Source organism: Adiantum capillus-veneris, chromosome 21 (assembly GCF_014529385.1).
Source record: "Adiantum capillus-veneris isolate H3 chromosome 21, ASM1452938v2, whole genome shotgun sequence".
Classification (NCBI taxonomy): domain Eukaryota; kingdom Viridiplantae; phylum Streptophyta; class Polypodiopsida; order Polypodiales; family Pteridaceae; genus Adiantum; species Adiantum capillus-veneris.
In genome coordinates, this window is record NC_140951.1 from 44052083 (window position 1) to 44075734 (window position 23652).

The 23652-nt window shown below is 43.9% G+C and overlaps 1 protein-coding gene across 1 annotated transcript in view; it reads right to left on the reverse strand.

Moving 5' to 3' along the window:
• Positions 1-1787: 1787 nt before the first annotated feature.
• The window catches only part of LOC147430868 (junctophilin-like protein), a 39283-nt gene continuing 17418 nt past the window's right edge, over positions 1788-23652 (reverse strand). Inside the window, exons 3-7 of the mRNA XM_086493409.1 lie at positions 3190-3287; positions 3015-3097; positions 2800-2877; positions 2546-2710; positions 1788-2443 (exon numbers count right to left, since the gene is read on the reverse strand). Of these exons, the coding sequence (XP_086349535.1) occupies positions 2150-2443; positions 2546-2710; positions 2800-2877; positions 3015-3097; positions 3190-3287 (718 nt within the window). The 3' untranslated portion in view covers positions 1788-2149. The remainder of the gene's footprint in view (positions 2444-2545; positions 2711-2799; positions 2878-3014; positions 3098-3189; positions 3288-23652) is intronic.

Consider the following 23652-nt stretch of genomic DNA (forward strand, 5'->3'; position numbering starts at 1 on the left):
GCCCACTCCTCTTGATCCTTTAATGTGAAAGGGGAGTCAAGTTTCTTGTAATCTACTCACTAGGGCAAAATCCTTGATAAGGTGCCCACTCGAGCTATGCAATTGAAAGAGGCATTAGAAAGATGCTTATAGCTAACAAGTTGGAAGAAGCCAAAACTATCATCTCGTTGAATGAGAATCTTGTTATGCGTCTCCTTGTTAATGCCTAGCATTCAAGAGGTATTCTCACCCCTAGAATGCCCAAAGGGAGATTAAATATGGTGTACCTTGATTGAGCACATGGCACGTGTCCATTCACTTCTAGCACAAATAGAAGAGAATTTTTTGCGGTATTGGAAGAATCTCCAAGAGATCTCAAAGATCTAATTGACAAGTCTTGAACTCGACACCTAATATACAAGGGGGGATTGAGATAACCACGCTTTAGTTTACTTTAGTCCAATTTCTTCTTGTCATTCACACACACGTACACACCCATGAGAAGAGAATTTTTTACGTGCAGGAAGAATCCCAAAGAGAAACTTGCCTCTCAAATTGAAAGGAGAGTCTTCGAGAGGCTTCCCTTTCACGGGAAGACAATTTGCTTGTTTGAGAGAGAAGTCTCCTAACGACTGCACTTTCAAACTTGAAAAGCAATGTCACCAAAGGGAGGAACGAGAAAAAGATAATGCCTCTTTAGAATTGGCATAAAATAGACTAGTTTCTTCTTGACAAATTTTACAAAAGGAAGCTTCCTAAGGGTTTTAGAAAAATGATTTTTCCCCAACACAAGTAGAGCCTCTCCCAAAGACTTTTCTCCGCTTTATTAGGCCCTAAAATAATAAGTCAAATTGCATCTTCCCCCCTCTCACCTAACGTCTCTATCTCTCTCTCTCTCTCTCTCTCTCTCTCTCTCTCTCTCTCTCTCTCTCTCACACACCTACCCTTGGTCAAACTACCTACCCTCAATTGGTCCAACCTAACATCTCTCTCAACAACAATACTTTTGTGAGTGATGTTCTTTATAGGAGGAATTGCTAATGAAGGTAGAAGTGAAGATCTCCATGGCAAACATGACTCAGCACTATATTTTTAACTGGCTAAACTTGCAATCCCGGCTAGATTTTGAGCTTTCCATGAAGGAAGCCGCCAGGAGTGTAAATTTTGGCAAATGCTTCAAATTTGAACTTGCACCGGGAGATTTTTAAGTGGGCCCTTTTTTTGGTTGGAAAAAATTGTTTTTGGCAAGCCCTGCTGAAGATGGAAGAAACATTCTTGGGATGGAGTCCTTCCAAGTGTGGACCCATCTGTTTCCTTTTGCCCCCCTTGTCAAGTCTCTAGTAGTGAAGCCTGTTACAGGCTGACTTGTAGCCTTATGAAGAACGAGGAAGAAACAAATCAAGGTCACATACAGAAGCAGTGACCTCGTAAATACACGGTGTGAAGGAAAGAAACATGTCAAAATTAGGGAATTCAATAGAAAATGTGTGTGTGTGTGTGTGTGTGTGTTTGGGGAGGGGGGCGGGCGGGCATGCACACCTCTATGCACTAACCCTTTGACCAAACTTGCAACCTCTTACTGATCCAACAAGTAAATTAATTAGTGAACGAATAATAAGACATTCAAGAATGGATTGAGTCATTTAGAATACTCCAAAAGAATTATTGAACGAAGTAGCAGTGATGCCAAGTGTGTTTAGCAAGAATTAGCTTTGGCCCTTGGACTTTACTTGTGTATTCAAGAAAACTCGTCAGCATGGGAAAAGTTGCAGCCCATCAAGCTATTAAAATTTCAGACAGTCCAAAAAGAATTTGAAATGAACTTTGTGAAGCCAGAGAGCTGTCTCATCATCAAATTTATATCACAAAAGTTATAATCTTAATAAAGGGGGAACTCTCCATGGTGCCACGTTGGTGGGATATTTGGAAAGATGAGAGCCCTTTGATGAAGCCTTTTGAATAAACCAAATCCAAGATAGCTACAAGTTGTGGAAATAGCACCTTGGTACAACAGAGAGTGATCCAAAAAGCTTCTTATGTTCTTGTGGCTTGAGATGCAATCAGGTGATAGATAATTGAAGCCGCAACAGACGGAAGCTTCACTTCAAGCTCAACGGCCTACTACTTTCCAATCGCGACTAAGCACGACGTCGGAAGGTCTTCCTACTGGTTAGTTATTTGCTTCTGATCTATCATCAACATCAAATCCAGCTCCAGTCCAGCTATTGGCCTTGGTCTTCTGAGCCAATTGTCCCTTTAGAGGCCCACTACGACCTCTTGTAGGTCTACCGACGTTGTTGCGATTTCGTGATTCGCCTTGAATAACTTGTTGAGCAGTACTTGGCTTTTCTCCATCAGGAGGTACAGACCTTGCCAAGACCCTTTCAGCTACCGGTCTGGAGGCCTCTTCATCAGAAATCTTGCTACTTTTCTCCATTGCAGCTGATTTAAGATTTGAATCTTCCTGAAAAACCCAACTCAATGAGGTTCACATTTAAGCAGCATGCTACTGAAAAGAAAAATGGATTCGAGAATCTGGGCTCATGAAATGAAAATAGAAATGAACCTTTGGAAATTCCTGCTGGGATTGATCTTTGGGGTGAAGAGAAACTGCAAGGGACTCCTTTCCATTTGATAACGACCCACCTCCAGTCACTTCAGGATTCAATGCTTCTAATTTTTTCTTTAATTCTTCCAAACGAGAGTACTGAGATGCTGCACTCTCCTGGACCTACCAAACCAAAGAAAAAGCAAAGGTGGCAGCAATGTACGAAAGCATAACAGATGAAATGTCAATGCACAAAAATTACAAGTGATTACCAATCTGTTAAGGTCTTCACATAGTTTTTGTTTGTTCTCCTCTTCGTCTTTCAAAGCTTTGGCAGCTGCTTCCCAAACCTAAAGACAACAAACTTCTATCAACCAACAAAATTTCTTGCAGCATCTATATCTACAGCTACAACTAGAAACATGACAGCATGTCTGTGTGCATCTTAATATCGATAATTAATAACATCGATGGAAACTATTTTAACCTTTTTTGCCTGTTCCTCCCTCTGCTTTGCTACTTTGATCTTCTCTGCTGATAACTCTATCTTCTTTCTGAGGTGTTCAAGTGCTACAGAATAAAACCGGATTTCCAATTAGGAGGAGCATACAAAAGGAAACAGTGATAAGTGCCCTAAACCTAAGACACCCTACTTAACCAACCTGCCTTCTTTGGCCCAGCAGTAAGTTTGATTTCAAAGGCAAGTGAAGCTAGCTCCTTCTCCACATTTCGAATTTTTGAATAATTATCTTGAATGTATCTAACCAAAACAAAGTGTAAAATGAAAACAAGAAAACTTTGCTGAGTTTGCAAAAACAGTTACATGAGGTTTAAGAAAGGTTTCCTTCTTTTCTTCCTTAGGGGCCTTTTTAGCCTAGTGTATGAGAGCACATAGTTCTCTAGTTAATTATAGAGAGCAAAATTGTGCTGCAAACAGTGCTGCAGGGGCGACTATACGGGTGTGTGCGTCTTTCACTCTCTATTGCCACTAATGAAGTAGGTTCAGTCCAAACAGTGTATAATGGATACATGACTCATATGTTTGTGAAAAATGTTGAGGTCATCTATAATTCAACTTTTTTAAAATATGGTACGTACTGATATGTACATTAATTTTTTATCGGTGCAGGCATTACGTACCTTATATACTAAATCCATACCATACACCTACCTACCTTTCCACCTTCGGCAATGGTGACACGCATAAAGGTGTGACAAGTGTAAAGCTTGGAGAGTGATTCTAAAGGCAAGAGGTGAGCCAGCTCAAAAGATGCTTTAACCGTATGCACAGGTGGACCAGGTACCAAGGCTTGTAATAGTGGACCAGTGTACCATAATAGCCATGTAGACCAGTGTACAAGATGAAGGTTATATCTTCAGCGGCATGTGCCATAGGGGTTATGAGTCATTCAGTACGTAGTCTTATCCGTCATTTTGAGTCAAGTGTCGTACTCTCCATAGCGTGTGGTACTAGTCTGAGTCTTGAGTCTTTAGTCAACGCCTCACTGCACCTCTCCATTGCAATTTGCACCTCAGGCTCTACATCACCATTTTACCTCTACTTGAGTGTTGCTTTGGAGCTAGGTGTGCTGCCAGCCAGTCATCAATGTCAGGTCTTGTCTTGTAGTCGTCTTATGGCAATGCCAAAACAGTAAATTGTTGTCACAAGAGGGGTGCCACGTGCCAACGGAAAAGAACAAACTGAACAACTTTAAGCACTTCAATAACAATTGAACTGAAAGAGAGAGACAACACGGGGAGTGGCGAAGCTCCACCCCAGAGAGTATTGGCCCCAAACCTTGGTGCCCCTTATGGTATTTCTTTATATTACTTGAACTCAATACAAAGCCGGTACTCCACCCTCTGCACCTTCGTACTGAATCATGCCAGAGAATGAGCCCTTGGCTCATATTTAAAGACCCTTGGCCATAAAAAGCAATTACATGAAAAGCATTCAATTTCTAAAAGCACCACCACGTGCCAATGAAAAGAACAGACTGAACAACTTTAAGCACTTCAATAACAACTATATTGAAAGAGAGAGACGACACGGGAGTGGAGAAGTTCCACCCTAAAGAGTATTGGCCCCAAACCTTGGCACCCCTTTCGGTATTTCTTTATATTACTTGAACTCAGTACAATGCCGGTACTCCACCCTCTGCACCCTCGTACTGAATCATGCCAGAGAATGAGCCCTTGGCTCATATTTAAAGACTCTTGGCCATAAAAAGCAATTACATGAAAAGCATTCAAGTTCTAAAAGCACCACCACGTGCCAATGAAAAGAACAGACTGAACAACTTTAAGCACTTCAATAACAACTATATTGAAAGAGAGAGACAACACGGGGAGTGGCGAAGTTCCACCCCAAAGAGTATTGGCCCCAAACCTTGGCACCCCTTTCGGTATTTCTTTATATTACTTGAACTCAGTACAATGCCGGTACTCCACCCTTTGCACCTTCGTACTCAAGCATGCCAGAGAATGGGCCCTTGCCTCATATTTAGAGACCCTTGGCCATAAAAAGCAATTACATGCAAGCATTCAAAGCACCTGGCCTTCCAAAAGCAGCCGACACAAAATAGGGAATTCCGTACAACTGCCATGTCAGCATTCAACAACGCAAATCATAGAATTCCGTACTGGTTGCCACGTGGCACTGTCAGTGCAAATCACGAGCGTCTGTACAACAACCACGTCATCATCTTTTACGCATCTCTATGTGTGTGTAAGCGGGTCCTACTTTATTTTAATCTCTTTAGGTTCCCTGGGCCCAATCGACGGGGTCCCATAAGTCGGTAAGACTTCCTCTTTAAAATACGCCACTCGGCAAGACTTTGGAAGTTGGTAAAACTTCTTTTGCTGCTTCTGCTTCTTCACTTAGGGTTTAAGCCCCTCAGCCAGGATCTGTAGATTGGCTCCGTTCTTCAACAGCTTGACATGTCAGCAATTTGTGAAATCCTCCTTGAAAGAAAGTAATCGTCCGCGATTATAGCATATTTACAAAACAACTCAAGTTAGCTCAAAAATTTCCGAGGGACATTTCGAGGGACAATCCATTTTCTCATTCCAAATCGGAGCTCTTGATTTCCTCCGTGGTTGGCTTCCCAAAAGAATCTCATCCAATAAGGAGTCTCATTCCAGATCGGAACTCTTGATATCCTGGGTCGTTGACTTTGCAGAAGTATCTCATCCAATAAGGAATATTCAGTGGTTGGCACATCACAATGCAACATACGTGTTACAAGACATAGAAACATAGAGCCGCTGATGAATACTCCCCCCGCAAATAACCATCCAGGTCCGGGCCATGAGTTGTTCAACGACTGCCTCATCACTCCTCCCGCAAATAACGTGAAAAGGTCCGGGCCATGAGATAAAGAGGCCTTTTACAACCAACACAGCCCCCAGACTGCAGCCTGCGTCGTTTGGAGGTGCTGAGAGTAACCATTGCTCAAGACTTCCTAATACTCCCCCCGTAAATAACCACAAGGGTCCGGGCCATGAGTAAAAACGGCACTTTTCAACATTCAATACTCCCCTCGCAAATAACCACAAGGGTCTGCGCCATGAGTATGAACAAGCGTTCTCAAACAGCATTTTTCAATACTCCACCCGAGAGTAAAATGACAAATCAGTGAAACCAATATTAAAACCAAAGTCAAACAGTGCAAATCAGCACCAATACAGGTTCAAAACAGATACCATCCATTTCAAACAAATTCCAAACAAGATCACCAAACAAGTCCTCAAACAGAACTCAAACTTAACAAGCAATCTCGACATCAGTCGAACTCAAAAAGTCGATTGACTTCTATCTTGAAACCTGCACCAAAAATTAGGGTTAGGTTCCTTCCACAAGGTCGTAGCCGACCACAGCATGGTCCATCAACTCTTGGACAGACAGTGTTCCTTTGGCGGCAATGGTAGTCCCAAGACATAGCAATCACACCGGACCTCCAAGGTTATCAGCTCAAGAAGAGACCTATTGAGAGATGTCGAGAAATTTCAAGTTATAATCTGCTAGGGTTTCCATGGCAAGCATTTCAGGATACCCCACTCTGCCGGAAGTTGCACTCCGAAGGAAGATGTCAGAAACCATAACTCCGGGAAAAAAATTTCTTGAAAACTTGCCAAGTTCTTGGAGCATGCGGCTTGGTAATTATAGACTTCCACCACTATATGGCATTGAAGCAGCTCGAAACAAATCTTGGATCCTTCTCTTGCAAGTGATCTTTATGGCTTATGCCCTCTAAGACAGAGCGATGAAGACAGGAGCGCGCCCGATGCACGATGAAGTAAGGGTAGGAGTGGCTAATAAGTCCGGGTCAGCACACGAAGATTCTTTCAAATGAAATTTCCAATGAACTTTGAAAGTGCCACCTTGCTCTGTCTGCTCTCTCGCAAGACCGATATGCTTTGACAAAAGCACACGCCTGAAGCTCTGATACCATTGTCACACGACACACACCACGTGCCAACGGAAAATAACAAATGTACAACTTTAAGCTCTCCAATAACTACTGAACAAAAAGAGAAACCACACGGGGAGTGACGAAGTTCCACCCCAGAAAGTATTGACCCCAAACCTTGCGTCCCGTTCGGTATTTCTTTATATTACTTGAACTCAGTACAATGCCGGTACTCCACCCCCTACACCTTCGTACTCAAGCATGCCAAAGAATGAGCCCTTGGCTCATATTTAAAGACCCTTGGCCATAAAAAGCAAATACATGAAAAGCTCTCAAGTTCTAAAAGCACCTGGTCTTCCAAAAGCAACCAGCACAATACATGGGAATTCCATACAGCCGCCACGTCATCATTCAACAATGCAAATCACGGAATTCCCTACATGCTACCACGTGGCATTGTAGGCACAAATCACGAGCATCCGTACAGTTGCCACATCGTCATCTTTTACGCATCTAAGTCCGGGTCGGCACACGAAGATTCTTTCAAATGAAATTTCCAATGAACTTTGGAAGTGCCATCTTGCTCTGTCTGCTCTCTGGCAAGACCGATATGCTTTGACAAAAGCACACGCATGAAGCTCTGATACCATTGTCACACGACAGGCACCACGTGCCAACGGAAAATAACAATGTACAACTTTAAGCTCTCCAATAGCAACTAACAAAAAGAGTGAAACCACACGGGGAGTGGCGAAGTTCCATCCCAGAAAGTATTGGCCCCAAACCTTGCGTCCCGTTCGGTATTTCTTTATATTACTTGAACTCGGTACAATGCCGGTACTCCACCCTCTGCACCTTCGTAGTCAAGCATGCCAAAGAATGAGCCCTTGGCTCATATTTAAGACCCTTGGCCATAAAAAGCAAATACATGAAAAGCACTCAAGTTCTAAAAGCACCTCGTCTTCCAAAAGCAACCAACACAAAACATGGGAATTCCATACAGCTGCTACGCCATCATTTAACAACGCAAATCACGAAATTTCGTACATGCTGCCACGTGGCATTGTCGGCACAATCGCAAGCATCCGTACAGTTACCACATCATCATCTTTTACGCATCTAAGTCCGGGTCGGCACACGAAGATTCTTTCAAATGAAATTTCCAATGAACTTTGGAAGTGCCATCTTGCTCTGTTTGCTCTCTGGCAAGACCAATATGCTTTGACAAAAGCACACGCCTGAAGCTCTGATACCATTGTCACACTACAGACACCACGTGCCAACGGAAAATAACAAATGTACAACTTTAAGCTCTCCAATAACAACTGAACAAAAAGAGTCAAACCACACGGGGAGTGGCGAAGTTCCACCCCAGAAAGTATTGGCCCCAAACCTTGCGTCCCGTTCGGTATTTCTTTATATTACTTGAACTCAGTACAATGCCGGTACTCCACCCTCTGCACCTTCGTACTCAAGCATGCCAAAGAATGAGCCCTTGGCTCATATTTAAAGACCCTTGGCCATAAAAAGCAAATACATGAAAAGCACTCAAGTTCTAAAAGCACCTGGTCTTCCAAAAGCAACCAACACAAAACATGGGAATTCCATACAACTACCGCGTCATCATTCAACAATGCAAATCATGGAATTCCGTACATGCTGCCACGTGGCATTGTCGGCGCAAATCACGAGCATCTGTACAGTTGCCACATCATCATCTTTTACGCATCTATGTGTGTATGTGTAAGCGGGTCCTGCTTTATTTTTTTAATCTCTAGGTTCCCTAGACCCCATCGGAAGGGGTGTCACAAAGTGATGACGTGGCGGACAGCAGAAACCCTAATTTCTGCCAGAAACCCTAAAATTCCTGCAAACCCTAATTTTTGCCAAAAACCCTAAATTCCGGAAATCGCGGAGGCGGATTATTATTATAAAAAAAACAAAAAAAAAATTTGGAAAATGATGAGCGACGCGAATTTTGCTTTTGCTTTTTTTTTTATAAAAAAAAAGAGAAAAGACTCTCTAAGAGAGAGAGAGAACTGATGCTTTTGATTTTAAAAGCTTTTGGGGCTCTGCTTTTGGGCATCCCTTGTAACCTTTAAATTAGTGGTGAGGGCCTCACTTCTCAGAGCATCTGGACGCAGAGTCTGAGAGTGAAACCCTAACCGCTCTCTTGTACTTTGATGATTGATTAATACAAAAAGAAATACCGAAAGGGGCGCCAATCTTTGGGGCCAATATCTCTAGGCACGGAACTCCGCCGGGCCAGTGCAAATCTATTGTGATCTGTGAATTGTTTTGAAGTGGTTATTTGGTGCTGTCGCGGTTGATTCTTGACTTGGAGTGTCCAAGTTTGTTACAGTGGTATCAGAGCATGGCCGATTTCTCTTCTACGGGAAATACGATCCCCGAATTTTTTTTTCCGCGGCACCTATGGCTTCAGGCAATGATCAGTCGACTCCCTCTGCATCTGGAGATGCGGGCTGGGATCACAACGAAGATTCAGACAGAGAGTATGGCCCGCCTCAGCCTACTCAGGCGGAGCAAACAGAGATGGAGCGTCGTCAATTGATTGGCGATGCAACAAAGATGATGCTCAATTTTGCCAAGGACCCGAAGATGGTAAAATATATGAACCAGACCTCTTTGAAAGAGGTACAGATGGAGTGGCAGAGAACCACAACACCACTCCCGAAACCCGCTCTCAGGAAACCTTCTACCTCCAAGAAATATACGGAGAAGGAACTGGAGAACGTGGTTGATGCACGGATTGCTCAGCTTTTCGACGTGCAAAAGAAAGGCAAAAAGCACGGCAAAAAGCAGAACAAAGGTACTGACTTCCCGGGATATTTGGGTCGTCAGTCGACATTCGACAAAGCAAAGAAACGGAAGAAGCGTGTTCGATTTGAAGGAGTACCCAGTTCTTCTTCTTCTTCTTCTGACAGTTCTTCTAGCTCCTCGGATTAGAGCGAAGAAGACAGAAAAAAAAGCAAAAAGCGAAGCAAGACACAAAGCTTCGGAACGGGCAAGAAAAAGGCAAAGAAGGCTACATCTCGCCCAGAGACTGACAGTTCTACTGAGGACTCGTCTACAGACAGCTCAGATTCCGATGATGGAAAGTTTTAGCGAACAAGAAGAATTTTTACAAAGCCAACCAGTATGACTTTCTCGAAGATAACAGCAAGAAAGTCCGAGAGTTTAAGGAAGGTGGCCACTCGATCAAGTTTGATACTTTTCAGGATACTCAGATGCTTCGAAGGCTTTGTCTCTTATACAGCAGTTTGACATCGCTTTCGCGGGAGGACGCTATTCAGAGCACTCCAAGATTCGGAGAGCTGCCTCTTACTCTGAGGGGAATGCTCCTACTTGGTGGTCCACGCTTCTATTAAGCAAGACTGTGCCAGTTACATGGCTGAAATTCAAGAGGCTTTTTATTTCTTCTTGGTTGACTCAAGAGTTTGAGCGAGATATACGAGCTGCTTGGAACCATCTCCGGATGACCAAGAGCGATACAGTGAATTCTTATTGTGAAAGATTCTGGAGCTCTTTTCTACCCGCCTCTTCATTCAAGAAGATCTCGTTCAGAGAACAAATTGAGCGGTTTACCTTGGGTCTACCTACAGAGATCCGAGATCACTGCTTGGAACAGAAGTCAGCTTCTATTCAGGAGTTGATGAGTCATGCGAAGCGGGGCTTTGCCATTCACTCTGGCAGTCTGACTTACCCCACAGATGAGGCCATGACACAACGAGCCAAACAGACTTCTGGGAATGAAAGTAGAATGAAAAAGAGCAACCCAGAGAAAAAAAAAAGGATGCACGACCCAAGCTTACTCCTGAGGAGAGAGCTCGCTTCATCAGAGAGGGGAAGTGCTTTGGATGCGGGAAACATGGACATATTTCCGCAAAGTGCCCTGATAAGGCACAGAAAGAACAGAATGATAAAGACGACGACAGGTCTGAGAGTTCGAGAGCAGCTGAGGAATGTGGCAGAAAAGGCAGATAGAAAAGCAGAACTGGTACCACATGGCGTGGGACTTGCACCGAATCAAATGAATGAAAGTACAAACTTTGCCGTTTTTTTTTTGGGGCAAAGTGAAGGATGTAGAAGCTCTTTTGAAGGAGCCAAGGCCAACTTCTTTTCACTTGGAATTGGCGGCTCGATTTGGAACTGCGCCCGACAGACTGACGCCACTGGCGGAGGTAGTTCGACTGGCACCCGGATGGGATGTTGCCATTACACCGAGCATTGGCAAACTTCGTTTGCAATGACAGGGGTGTTCAGGGCACGAGAGTGACGTTCTACTCGAGATCCCTTGGTACCACAAGAACTACGCCGTGGTTGACTACCGGGCCGAAAAGCGACTTTGATAAATGAAGGGCTTAGAGATTGTACTTGATGAACTTCAGTTTTCTTACTCATTCTTTTGGAAGAACTGAACCATGGATAAAAGTTGAATATGTTTTGACCTGAAGAAAAGAACGCCAAGATTTTTTTCTCCACGCTCATGCCGATTGCTTTTGAGAGGGCCTGAAGATCATACCATTGATCTGATATCTGGAAGCACACCACGGAATCGGCCACCTTATTGTGTGAGCCGAGTACAGAATGAAAAGATTATGAACTCAATGAAAGACCTCTTGGAAAAGGGTCTTGTCCAGCTTAGTACTTCTCCGTATTGCTCTCCAGTGTTGTTGATTTTGAAGAAAGACAGATCTTGGAGAATGTGCATCGATTATAGCACTCTCAACGAAATCACCATCAAGAACAGATTTCCGATTCCTAGGATCGATGATATACTCGACAGGTTACAGGGATCCTCGTGCTTTAGCAGGATTGACTTGAAGAGTGGATATCATCAGATCAGGATAGCGCCAGGAGATGTCTACAAGACAGCTTTTCGGACGACTTTTGGGTTATTTGAGTTTTTGGTGATGCCTTTTGGCTTAACCAATGCTCCTGCGACATTTAACCGGATGATGGACAGGATTTTTCGAGAGTACAGGCTATTTGTTGGCACTTTCTTTGACGACATCATTGTTTTCTCGAAGAATGAGGCATAACACAGAGATCATCTGCTTCAAGTCTTTTAGGCATTACGAGATCACACGCTAGTGATTAATGCAAAGAAAAGTGAATTTTTTCCTACCATGGATACACTTTTTGGGACACATTGTGTCAGCAACACAACAGGAGTGCAAATGGACCCGGCCAAGATAGAGACTATCCGTGATTGGCCCGATTTGAGGAATGTCCATGAAGTTAGAAGCTTCTTGGGACTATGTTCATACTACAGGCGGTTCATACGAAAGTTTGCAGAGGTTGCTTCCCCTTTGCATATCTTGACACAGAAAGGAGTACCTTTTTCGTGGGGACCCACAGAGGTGACTGCCTTTCAGACATTGAAAGAGAAATTGACTACGGGACCTATTTTGACTTTGCCGGACTTGCAGAAGTCATTCGAAGTATATTGTGATGATTGTGGTCGTAGTCTGGGTGCGGTCTTGATGCAAGAAGGCCATGTCATAGCTTACGAGAGCCGTTTGTTCTCTAGGCCGGAGATGACAGCACAGATTTATGAGAAAGAGCTTTTGGCGGTTATCCATGCTCTTACTCAGTGGCGGCATTACCTACTCGGAGCGGATTTTATTGTCTTTACAGACCATCAGAGTTTGCGCTACTTCTTGTCACAGACGCAGCTTTCGGAAAAGCAGATGCGGTGGGCGAACATCTTGTCATAGTTTCACTTCCAGATTGTCCATGTGCAGGGACAGAAGAATGTGGTGGCAGATGCTTTGTCTCGGAAACCGTTGGTTCTGGCTATTTCCGCGATACATCATAGGAGCTTCGAGGATATGGTCGATCAGTGTGCCACAGATACAGATTTTGCAGATATTTTCACACGGATACGGGATGGGGAGACAGTAGCTGGATACTCCCTTCGGGAAGGCTACTTGATGAAAAAGACTATGTTGTGCGTTACACAGCCGTTGAGGGAAAAGGTTATGACTGATTGCCACTGTCCACCTTTTACGGGTTACCGCAGCATTGCTACCACCATGAAAGGGGTAGAGAGAGATTTCTTTTGGCGGAGACTGAAGAAGGATGTGGAAGAGTTTGTGCGCAGTTGCTTGGTATGCTAGAAGGTCAAGTTTGACAGGCATAAGGCACAGGGATTGTTACAGCCTTTACCCATACCCACCCACCCGCCCCTGGGAAAATATTGAAATGGATTTCATTTTTTTTAATCTCCCGAGAATACAGAATGATCACGATGATTTTCCGATTACATGGCACGCCTGAGACGATTGTCTCCGACAGAGACCCCAGATTTATGAGTTTGTTTTGGAAGGCAATTTGGGAGAACATTGGGACGCGGTTGCAGTTCTCGTCATCGTTCCACTTGCAGACTGACGGGCAATTTGAGATTGCCAATTCAGTGATTTTAGATTTATTGAAGTCTTGTATCTCGCATCAGAAGACTCAATGGGAAAAGAACTTACCTTTGGTGGAATTTGCCTACAATAACACGATACACTCTTCGACGGGGAAGACGCCATGAGAGATTGTTGAAACTGCTGCGAAGGTTCCATCCTTCCTGAGCACGAAAGATTAGAAATTTGAAGCGGATGAATATTCGCGAGATTTGGATACGGCTTTTGCCAAGGTTCACGAGACTTTACAGAAGTCTCAAGAACGACAGAAAAAGGCAGCGGATCGCCATCGTCGCGACTGGAAACTGAAGGAGGATGATTGGGTGCTCTTACTTTTGAGAAGGCACGCCTAAGAAAAAAAAAAGGGAAAGGAGAGGCTTTTTCCAAAGCTTAGTATGTGATACTACGGACCTTTCCAGATTACTGACAAGATAAATGATGTCTCCTTCCGATTGGACCTGCCAGATACTTGGAGGATTCATAATGCATTGCATGTGAGTCTCTTGAACCCTGTTAAGGGTGATGTGCCTGATGATGGGGAGCCTGATGAGCAACCCGAAGTGGAAGAAAACGAGGAGATCCTTGTTCCTGAACAGATTTTGGCACATAATGATACGAAGAAAGGTAAAGTCCGAAGGCGGTTCTTGGTTAAGTTCAAGAACTTTCCTGCATTTGATGCGAAGTGGATGGAGGAGGAGGACCTAGCAGATACTCCTCGGATTGTGAAACTTTACCTCGATGTTTTGGTTTAGCATAGTCTACTCCAAACGGAACCCAGAAACTCAGCTTGGCCGAAGATCTGGTGCAGTGGGATGCACAAGAGGGGAGTCGCTCCACTCCTTTGTCAACAGATGCCTCGATTTTGATACTAAAGTCACTGATGTCTCTTTGAGCTTCAGGGATATTGAGAGCTGACAGTATTCTGCTGGATGACTTTATGAAATGGAATTCCTGATTATGATACTGATTTGTTCTTGACTTCTTGTGAGTGCAGGAACTGATAGCCGAAATGACTGCAGCATTTTGGTCTGATTGATCTCGAATAGACATGGTTGCAATAGGGGTTAGTCAATCGGACATCGATGAGGTCCCGATTGGACCTAGATGTGATTGCTAGCTACATTGCCGATAAATCATGGTCTAAGATCCGAATGAATGTTGAATGTCATGTGATGTCCTGTGATGTCTGGTGATGTCCTGTGATGTCGTGTGATGTGACTGTCGATTTTGTACATGTGCTAGATGTGTGTTCCTAGTACGTAGGTACTAACAGTCAGTGTCTGCTAAGACGGTTTATCGCTTTTGTCAGTTTTGCAGGCGTAATCGCGGTCGATTACAATGCTTTCAAGAGGGGGGTATGTCACAAAGTGATGACGTGGCGGACAGCAGAAACCCTAATTTCTGCCAGAAACCCTAAAATTCCTGCAAACCCTAATTTTTGCCAAAAACCCTAAATTCCGGAAATCGCGGAGGCAGATTATTATTAAAAAAAAACAAAAAAAAAATTGGAAAATGATGAGCGACGCGAATTTTGCTTTTGCTTTTTTTTTTATTAAAAAAAAAGAGAAAAGACTCTCTAAGAGAGAGAGAGAACTGATGCTTTTGATTTTAAAAGCTTTTGGGGCTCTGCTTTTGGGCATCCCTTGTAACCTTTAAATTAGTGGTGAGGGCCTCACTTCTCAGAGCATCTGGACGCAGAGTCTGAGAGTGAAACCCTAACCGCTCTCTTGTACTTTGATGATTGATTAATACAAAAAGAAATACCGAAAGGGGCGCCAGTCTTTGGGGCCAATATCTCTAGGCACGGAACTCCGCCGGGCCAGTGCAAATCTATTGTGATCTGTGAATTGTTTTGAAGTGGTTATTTGGTGCTGTCGCGGTTGATTCTTGACTTGGAGTGTCCAAGTTTGTTACAAGGGGTCCTTGTAACAAACTTGGACACCCCAAGTTTGTCGCGACACAGCAAAGATTCACTTCAAATTAACTGACAAAAACAAAAGAGAGACGACGCGGCCCGGCGTAGTTTCGTACCAAGAGGTATTGGCCCCCCTTTCGGTATTTATTTTTATATTAATTTGTGCGCAAAGTACAACTGAGCCCGCGCGTGCTCACTCTCAATCTCTGTGTCCAGATGCCCTGAAGAGTGAGGCCCTTGGGCTTATTTATTCTTACAAGGGATGCCCAAAAGCAGGTCTTAGGGTTTAGGCCCCTCGGCCGGCATCTACAAGTTGGTTCCATTCTTCAGGGCTTTGACACGTCAGCAGTTTGTGACACTTGTGCAAACCTGCTGCACTAGATTCACCATTCACCCTCGCTGAAGTCGGGGTTCTATCAGAGTAGTCTATGTTAAACCGAATGCTTCAAGGTAAAGTTCCAAAAACTAAGGAGTATCTGCTAGGTCCTCCTTCTCCATCCACTTCGTATCCAATGCAGGATAGTTCTTGAATTTAAACAAGAACCGCCTAATCACTTTACCTTTTATCTTTCTATCTTTGTGTCCCAAAATCTGTTCTGGAACGAGTGTCTCCTCGCTTTCCTCCACTTCGGGTTGCTCATCAAGCTCCCCATCATCGGGTACATCACCTTTAAAAGGTTCAATAAACTCACATGAAATGCATTGTCAATCTTCCAAGTATCGAGCAGCTTAAGTCTAAAGGAGACATCATTTATCTTTTCTTTTATCTGGAAAGGGCCATAATGTCTCATTGCCAAGCTTTGGAAAAAGCCGCTCCTTTCCTTTTCGTTTTCTTAGGCGAGCCTTCTCACAACGTAAGAGCACCCAATCATCTTCCTTTAATTTCAAATCGCCACGATGATGATCTGCTGCCTTCTTATGTCGTTCTTGAGATTTCGCTAAAGCCTCCCGAACCTTGGCAAATGCAGTGTCCAAGTCCCTCGTGTGCTGATTGGCTTCAAAAATCTGTTAAGGAAGGGTGGAACCTTCGGAGCACCTTCAATGATCTCAAATGGCGCCTTCCCCGTCAAAGAGTGGATCGTGTTATTGTAAGAAAATTCCACCAAGGGCAAAGAATATTCCCATTGAGTCTTCTAATCAGAGATGTAAGACTTCAATAAAACCAGAACGGCTGAATTTGCAATCTCAGATTGCCCATCTGTCTGTGGGTGGAATAATGACGAGAACTGCAACCGTGTGCCAATGGTCTCCCAAATAGCCCTCCAAAACAAACTCGTGAATCGGGGATCTCTATCGGAGACTATTGTCTCAGGCATGCCATGTAGTCGAAAAATCTGTGCAATGAACAGTCGCGCTAAATGATCCGGCTTCACTGTTTTCTTCACTGGAATGAAGTGAGCTTGCTTACTAAATCTGTCGATGACAATCCAAATGCCATCATGCCCACTCTGTGTCTTCGAGAGATAAAAAATGAAATCCATGGCAATACTTTCCCAGGGGCAGGTGGGAATGGGTAAAGGCTCTAGTAATGCATGTGCCTTATGCCTGTCAAAGTTGACCTTCTGACATACTAAACAACTATGAACAAAGTCGTCCACATCTTTCTTGACTCTCGGCCAAAAGAAGTAACGCTCCACACCTTTCAAGGTGGTGTCGATGCTGCGGTGACCCGTAAAAGGTGGACAATGGCACTCACTTAAAACCTTTTCCCTCAACGGCTGTGTAATGCACAACATCGTTTTCTTCATCAAGTAGCCATCCTGTATGGAATATCCCCCTACTACCTCCCCATTCTGTATTCAAGTGAATACATCGGAAAAATCCGAATCTGTAGCGTACTAATCAACGATGTCCTCGAAGCTTCTATGATGAATCGCGGAAATAGCCAAGAGTAGGGGCTTCAGAGACAATGCATCTACCACCAAGTTTTTTTGTCCTTGAACATGGACAATCTGGAAGTGAATCTGTGACAAGATGTTAGCCCACCGCATCTGCTTTCCCGAAAGTTGCTTCTATGACAAGAAGTAGCGTAAACTCTTGATGATCAGTGAAGACCATGAAATCGGCTCCCAGTAGATAATGTCGCCACTGAGTAAGAGCATGGATCACTGCCAAAAGCTCTTTCTCATAAATTTGTGTTGTCAATTCTGGCCTTGAAAACAATCGGCTTTCACAGGCAATCACATGCCTTCTTGCATTAAGACCGCCCCCAGACTACGACCACAAGCATCACAAGATACTTCAAATGACTTTGGCAAATCCGACAAAGTCAACACTGGTCCAGTAGTCAGTTTTTCTTTAAGTGTCTGAAAGGGGCAGTCACCTCTATTGACTCCCACGAGAAAGGGACTTCTTTTTGAGTCAATATGTACAAAGGGGAAGCTACCTCTGCAAACTTTTGAATGAACCGCCAGTATTAAGAACACAAGCCCAAGAAGCTTCTAACTTCATGAACATTCTTCAAATCTGGCCAATCACATATAGTCTCAATCTTGGCCGGGTCCATCTGTACTCTTGTTGAGACAATGTGTCCCAAAAAGTGTATCTCCGGTAAGAAAAATTCACTCTTTTTGGCATTGATAACTAACTTGTGACCACGCAATGCCTGAAAGACATGTAGCAGATGGTGACGATGTTCTGCTTCATCCTTGGAGAAGATTACAATGTCATCAAAGAAAGTGTCGACAAAAGATCGATACTCTCGGAAAATCCTATCCATCATTCCGTTGAAAGTCGTTGGAGCATTGGTAAGGCCAAAAGGCATCACCAAAAATTCATATAAACCGAAGCTTGTCCGAAAGGCTGTCTTGTAGACATCTCTCACGATATCCGCTTTTCAAATCAATCCTGCTGAAACAAGAGGATCCCTAAAGTCAGTCAAGAATACCATCAATCCTTGGAATTGGAAATCTGTTTTTGATAGTGATTTTATTGAGAGCTCTGTTGTCAATGCACATTCTCCAAGATCCATCTTTCTTTAATACCAACAACATCGGAGAGCAGTAGGGTGAAGTGCTCGGCTGGATAAGACTCTTTTCCAAAAGGTCTTTCGCTTGGTTCATGATCTCTTCATTCTGGGCTCGGCTAACACGATAAGGTGGCCGATTCGGTGGTGTGCTTCTAGGAATCAGATCAATAGTGTGATCCTCAGGATGAGATGGGGGCAACTCGCCGGGCAGGCCCTCATAGAAACAATCAGCATGTGTGTGGAGAAAATCTTGGCGTTCTTTGTCAAGCTCAGACATGTTCGTTCTGTGTTCATCGTAGATCGAGTAAACAAAGAGACTGGATTTCATTAATTTGGAAATCGCCGAAGCCGATATAATAGGGACGGACTCGCCCTTCAGTTTTTCATCAAGTACAATTGTTCGGCTCTTTTCATTTGTCAAGGTTTCTTTCTTTGCCCGATAGTCGCCCACGGTATTGTTCTTATGGTACCAAGGGACTCCTAGGAGGACGTCACAACCTTCCAAAGGCACGATGTAGAAGTCTACGTGACCTAAATACCCCTGACAATGCAACCGAAGTTTGCCAATGACAGGTGTAATAGCTATGTCCCGTCCGGGCGCCACTAGAACTGCCTCTGCTGTTGGTCCCATCCTGTCATGTGTAATCTCGAGTCGTGCCGCCAATTCAGGTGAAATGAAGTTGGCCTTGGCTCCTCCATCGAAGAAAATCATGGCTTCTTGATCTTTCACTTTTGCCCCAAGCTCGGTAAAGTTCTATACTTTCATCAATCATGCTTGGGTCAGTACCCATGCAATCTGGTACCAGCCCTGCTTTTATCTTGCCTTTTTTTCCACGTTCCTCTGTTGCTCTCAAGCTCTCTGGCATGTCTCCAGTTTGTCCTTGTTGTGCCTTTTTCGGGTACTCTGTGGAGACGTGCCCTTGTTCCTCGCAACCAAAACACTTCCCCTCTCTGATATAGTTTTCTCTTTCTCGAAGAGTCAGTCACGATCATGCATCCTTATCCTTCTTTTCTTGGGAACTCTTTTTCTTTCTACTTTCGTTGTTGGAGGTCTGTCGGGTTCTCTAAGTCAAGATCTCATGAGTGAGGTAAGTCAAATTTTCTGAATGTATTGAGAAACCCCGTTTCGCATGACCCATTAATTCTTGGATAGAATTTGACTTTTGTTCAAGGCAGTAGTCTCGGATCTCTGTAGAGCAAAACCGCTCAATCTGTTCCTTAAATGTGACCTTCTTGAATGAAGAGGTTGGTAGAAAAGAGTCCCAAATCCTCTGGCAATAAGCATCCAAAGAATCTCCCTTGGTCATCTGAAGATGGTTCCAAGCGGTTCTTATATCCAGTTTGTACTCCCGGGTCAGCCAAGAAGAAATAAAGAGCTTTTTGAATTTCAACCAATTGACTGGAGCTTATTTCCTCAGAGGAAGAGTGGACCACCATGTTCGAGCATTCCTTTGAGAAAAGATGCAACCCTCCTAATCTTGGAGTGCTCTGAGTAATGCCCTCCAAAGAAGGCTTGTCAAACTGCTACATGAAGGCCAAAGCCCTCGGAGCATCTCGAAATCCAAAAAAGGATTCAAATTTTATCGATTGTCCACCTTCTTTAAATTCTTTCGCTTTCTTGCTTTTGTCTTCGAGGAAGTCATATTGGTTGGCTCTGTAGAAGTGCTTCTTCTTTGCATAAAACATATGGTCATCTGAGTCCGAACTGTCAGAGGATGACTTCTCTGTAGAGCTATCAGAAACTGGGCGGAATCTCGGTTTCTTTGCCTTTTTCTTGCTCTTTCCGAAGCTTTGCTTTTTGCTTCGCTTTTTGCCCTTTCTATCCTCCTCGCTCGAGTCCAAAGAGCTAGAAGAACCGTCAGAAGAAGAGGTAGAAGAAGAACACGCTTCTTCTGCTTTCTTGCAGATGCAAAAGAAGATTGACGGCCCAAATAACCAAGGTAGTCACTATAACAAACTTGGACACCCCAAGTCAAGATTCTGCTGCAACACAGCAGAGATTCACTTCAAATTAACTGACAGAACAAAAGAGAACACGACCCGACGTAGTTCCGTGCCAAGAGGTATTGGCCCCAAAGACTGGCGCCCCCCTCTTTCGGTATTTATTTTTATATTAACCTGTGTGCAAAGTACAAATGAGCCCGCGGATGCTCACTCTCAGTCTCTGCGTCCAGATGCCCTAAAGAGTGAGGCCCTTGGGCTTATTTATTCTACAAGGCATGCCCCAAAGCAGAGCCTCAAAATCAGTAAACTCAAAAGCAAAAGTTCTAAAAGCAACTGGTCTTCAAAAACTTGCAAAAGCATTCAACGTAATTGGCGGAAATTCCATACGACAGTCAACGTTTTTTGCGGAAGTCTGTACGCTGCCACCTCAGCATGTCAGCGCATAATGCGGACCGTCTGGACAATGCCACGTCGGCCTGTCGACGCCTTTTTCGGGCAGCTCACAAGGTATGTGTGTTTATGTCCGGATGGCTTTGCCACGTCACCAGTTTGTGACAGTCCCATAAGTTGGTAAGACTTCTTCTTTAAAATACACCACTCGGCAAGACTTTGCAAGTTGGTAAAACTTTTTCTACTACTTCTGCTTCTTCACTTAGGGTTTAGGCCCCTCGGCCGAGATCTGTAGGTTGGCTTCGTTCTTCAGTGGCTTGACATGTTAAGAATTTGTGACAATTGCTCCATTTTCTCAAGTGTTCTCCTCTTGTGTCTTGTGGTGTACCTTGACTATCTTGCGGTGTACTTGTGTGTGAGTGACGTTAGCATATTGCACAAAGACAACCCATCTCACAAAGAGCACATTGCTTACTTCTTGCTACACTGGTGGTAATCAAAACAATTCTAATCCCATAATAAAGTCCTAAAAAATTATAACGTACGGTATCTTAACGTACGTACCAATTCATACCATATCGAGGTACCATACGTATAGATCCAAGCCATATGGACGTAACACATGGTATGGATCCATACGTACGTACAAATACAACCTTAAAAGTGCCATAGATTATATTTGTACCACCTTAGTACAGATTGCCTGCCAATAAGCACTCACCATCCCGATGAGGTAGACAATGAGGAAAACCGGAAGTATTAAAGGAATTGTACTACTACTACTCAAAAGAGAAAGGATACGGCAAGAGAAATATATACAGATGGCTATGTACACGCACCATGGTAACACTCAACTAGATCAATGATGATAATAATATCAAGACAGTGAGCTGAAGGCTTATCGACACTTGCAAATGGTAGTGGGGCCACAGTTGGCTGTGGAGCACGCAAGTGGAGTGCAATTGTTAATGTGGCTTGCCACTTCTGAATTTTTCAAGTTGCCTCTGCAGAGTGGTCTCGGGTTACGCCCAATCTCAAACAAGAAATATGTGGTTCTTTACGTTCTTTACTTGAATGATGATACCGAACACTGCCAAAGCGTTGTGATACCAATGTAATGTGCAACAGAAGTGATTTAAGGTGATAACTCACGATGAGTGCTCAGTGTGTACTCAAGGTTCCTTTTATTTCATGAGAGAGATGTGCAAAGACTAAGAGAGAGGGGAGAAATACTGTGCATAAAGGTTATGATAGAGAGAGAAAGAAGACTTCACACCAGATGGGGTCCCAAACCCCCCTCCAAGGGACCTCCTCTCACAAATGCTGATAAATGGATCTAGGTGCTAAGAAGCTGATGGGATCTTGCGGTAGATGCTTGGATCTGCGAGGCTAAGGGCTGAAAACTGAAAACGCTAGTGAAGATGACTTGGATCTCTGATGGTACTTGATGCGGGTATGGCTGAAATCTACCATCGATGATGCTTGAGGGCTGAATGCTGGGATCGATGGTGCTAAAGGGCTGAACCCTGAAATCGCTGATACAAAGGGGCTCAATTTTGCGGTGATGCAGCTCTAGACCAAAAAATGCTAGGGCTGAAAGGGGCTGATCTGCTCTAGATGTTGTTGCTAAAGGTGCTTAATGCCTAATGGCTGAAATCTGCAGGTTGGTTGAGAAAACGCCAAGGTTGGTGATGGAGTGGAAACGCAATAGGGTTAAAACACCAGATGGCTGGGATGCTGCAAGTATTGCTCATGAGAGGTACTAGAGTACTGAATTATGCTTCTATGGATGACACCTCCGGGCTCTTATATATCATCTAAAGACTGGGTCCAGCAAAGATAGATGTTGAGCCCCACTATTTCATAAAATAATGCAAGTCACTTATTAATAAGTTAATGAACCCTTAATAAGAGGTGCTTCCTATGTAGTGAACTACCTAGGCCGAGCACTAGTGCTAGACTATGGGAACACTCCCCACTGCCTACAACTAGCAGACATTGGCAGTGCTCATTTCCAATCAAAGGGTATGCAACTAATCTAAAGTGTCTGGCCTACAAGCTCAGAAGGGTGCCAAAACACTTCCTAGATTGTCCTAAATCCTAGAAATAGGAGTAAGCTTGTCCACATGCACATACGGTTAGATATGCACATGATAGGGTTGGTCAAATCTAGCTCAATATTCAAGCATCTCAAGAGAGTAATTTGCATGGCATAGGTAAGACACATCTCTTTCAAACCACTCACTACCACTATATGGTCTTATTCACTGCGAGCTCCGCACCGCCCACGAGTGAGAGGTAAGATCGGACTGTCCTTATGGGTGGTTCCCTTCCACCTGAGTAGCGCCTCCTACTCACAGGCATCTCTGCCCCAAAGTCAGTTTTCTCTATCTTTGCAACAAAAGTGTCACCTCCTGACACTGCAGCCCCACCTTTTTGCCTTGAGACGTGTGCTCTCTTCCAAAATTTTAGGCAAGCAGAAAGTGCTAGGTTCAGCGGTGGACAAGGTCATGAGAGGATTCTTAGGCTAACGAGCTTTGGCATGTAAAGAGATGGAAGGGATGCGGACTGGCGAGGCATCATAAATTATCTTTGGGCTCTCTTTATTGTTGCTTTTAGTAGTGTCACGAGGTGACACTTCTGCCCCAAAGTCAGTTTTCTCTATCTTTGCGACAGAAGTGTCACCTCCTGACACTGCAGCCCACCTTTTTGCCTTGAGTCGTGTGCTCTCTTCCAAAATTTTAGGCAAGAGGAAAGTGCTAGGTTCAGCGGTGGACAAGGTCATGAGAGGATTCTTAGGCTAAATGGACAAGGTCGTGAGAGGATTCTTAGGCTAACGAACTTTGGTATGTAAAGAGATGGAAGGGATCGAGGCATCATCAATTATCTTTGGGCTCTCTTTATTGTTGCCTTTAGTAGTGCCTTTGGGCTTTCTTTAATGCTGCCTTTAGCTCAAGCTTCTTTCTGAAACTTGCATGAAACCCATAGGGCTGGTCTCAGACACAGTGGTTTAAGCATACTCAGAGAATCTGTGAGGACCTTGAAGCACTTATTAGGCTTTG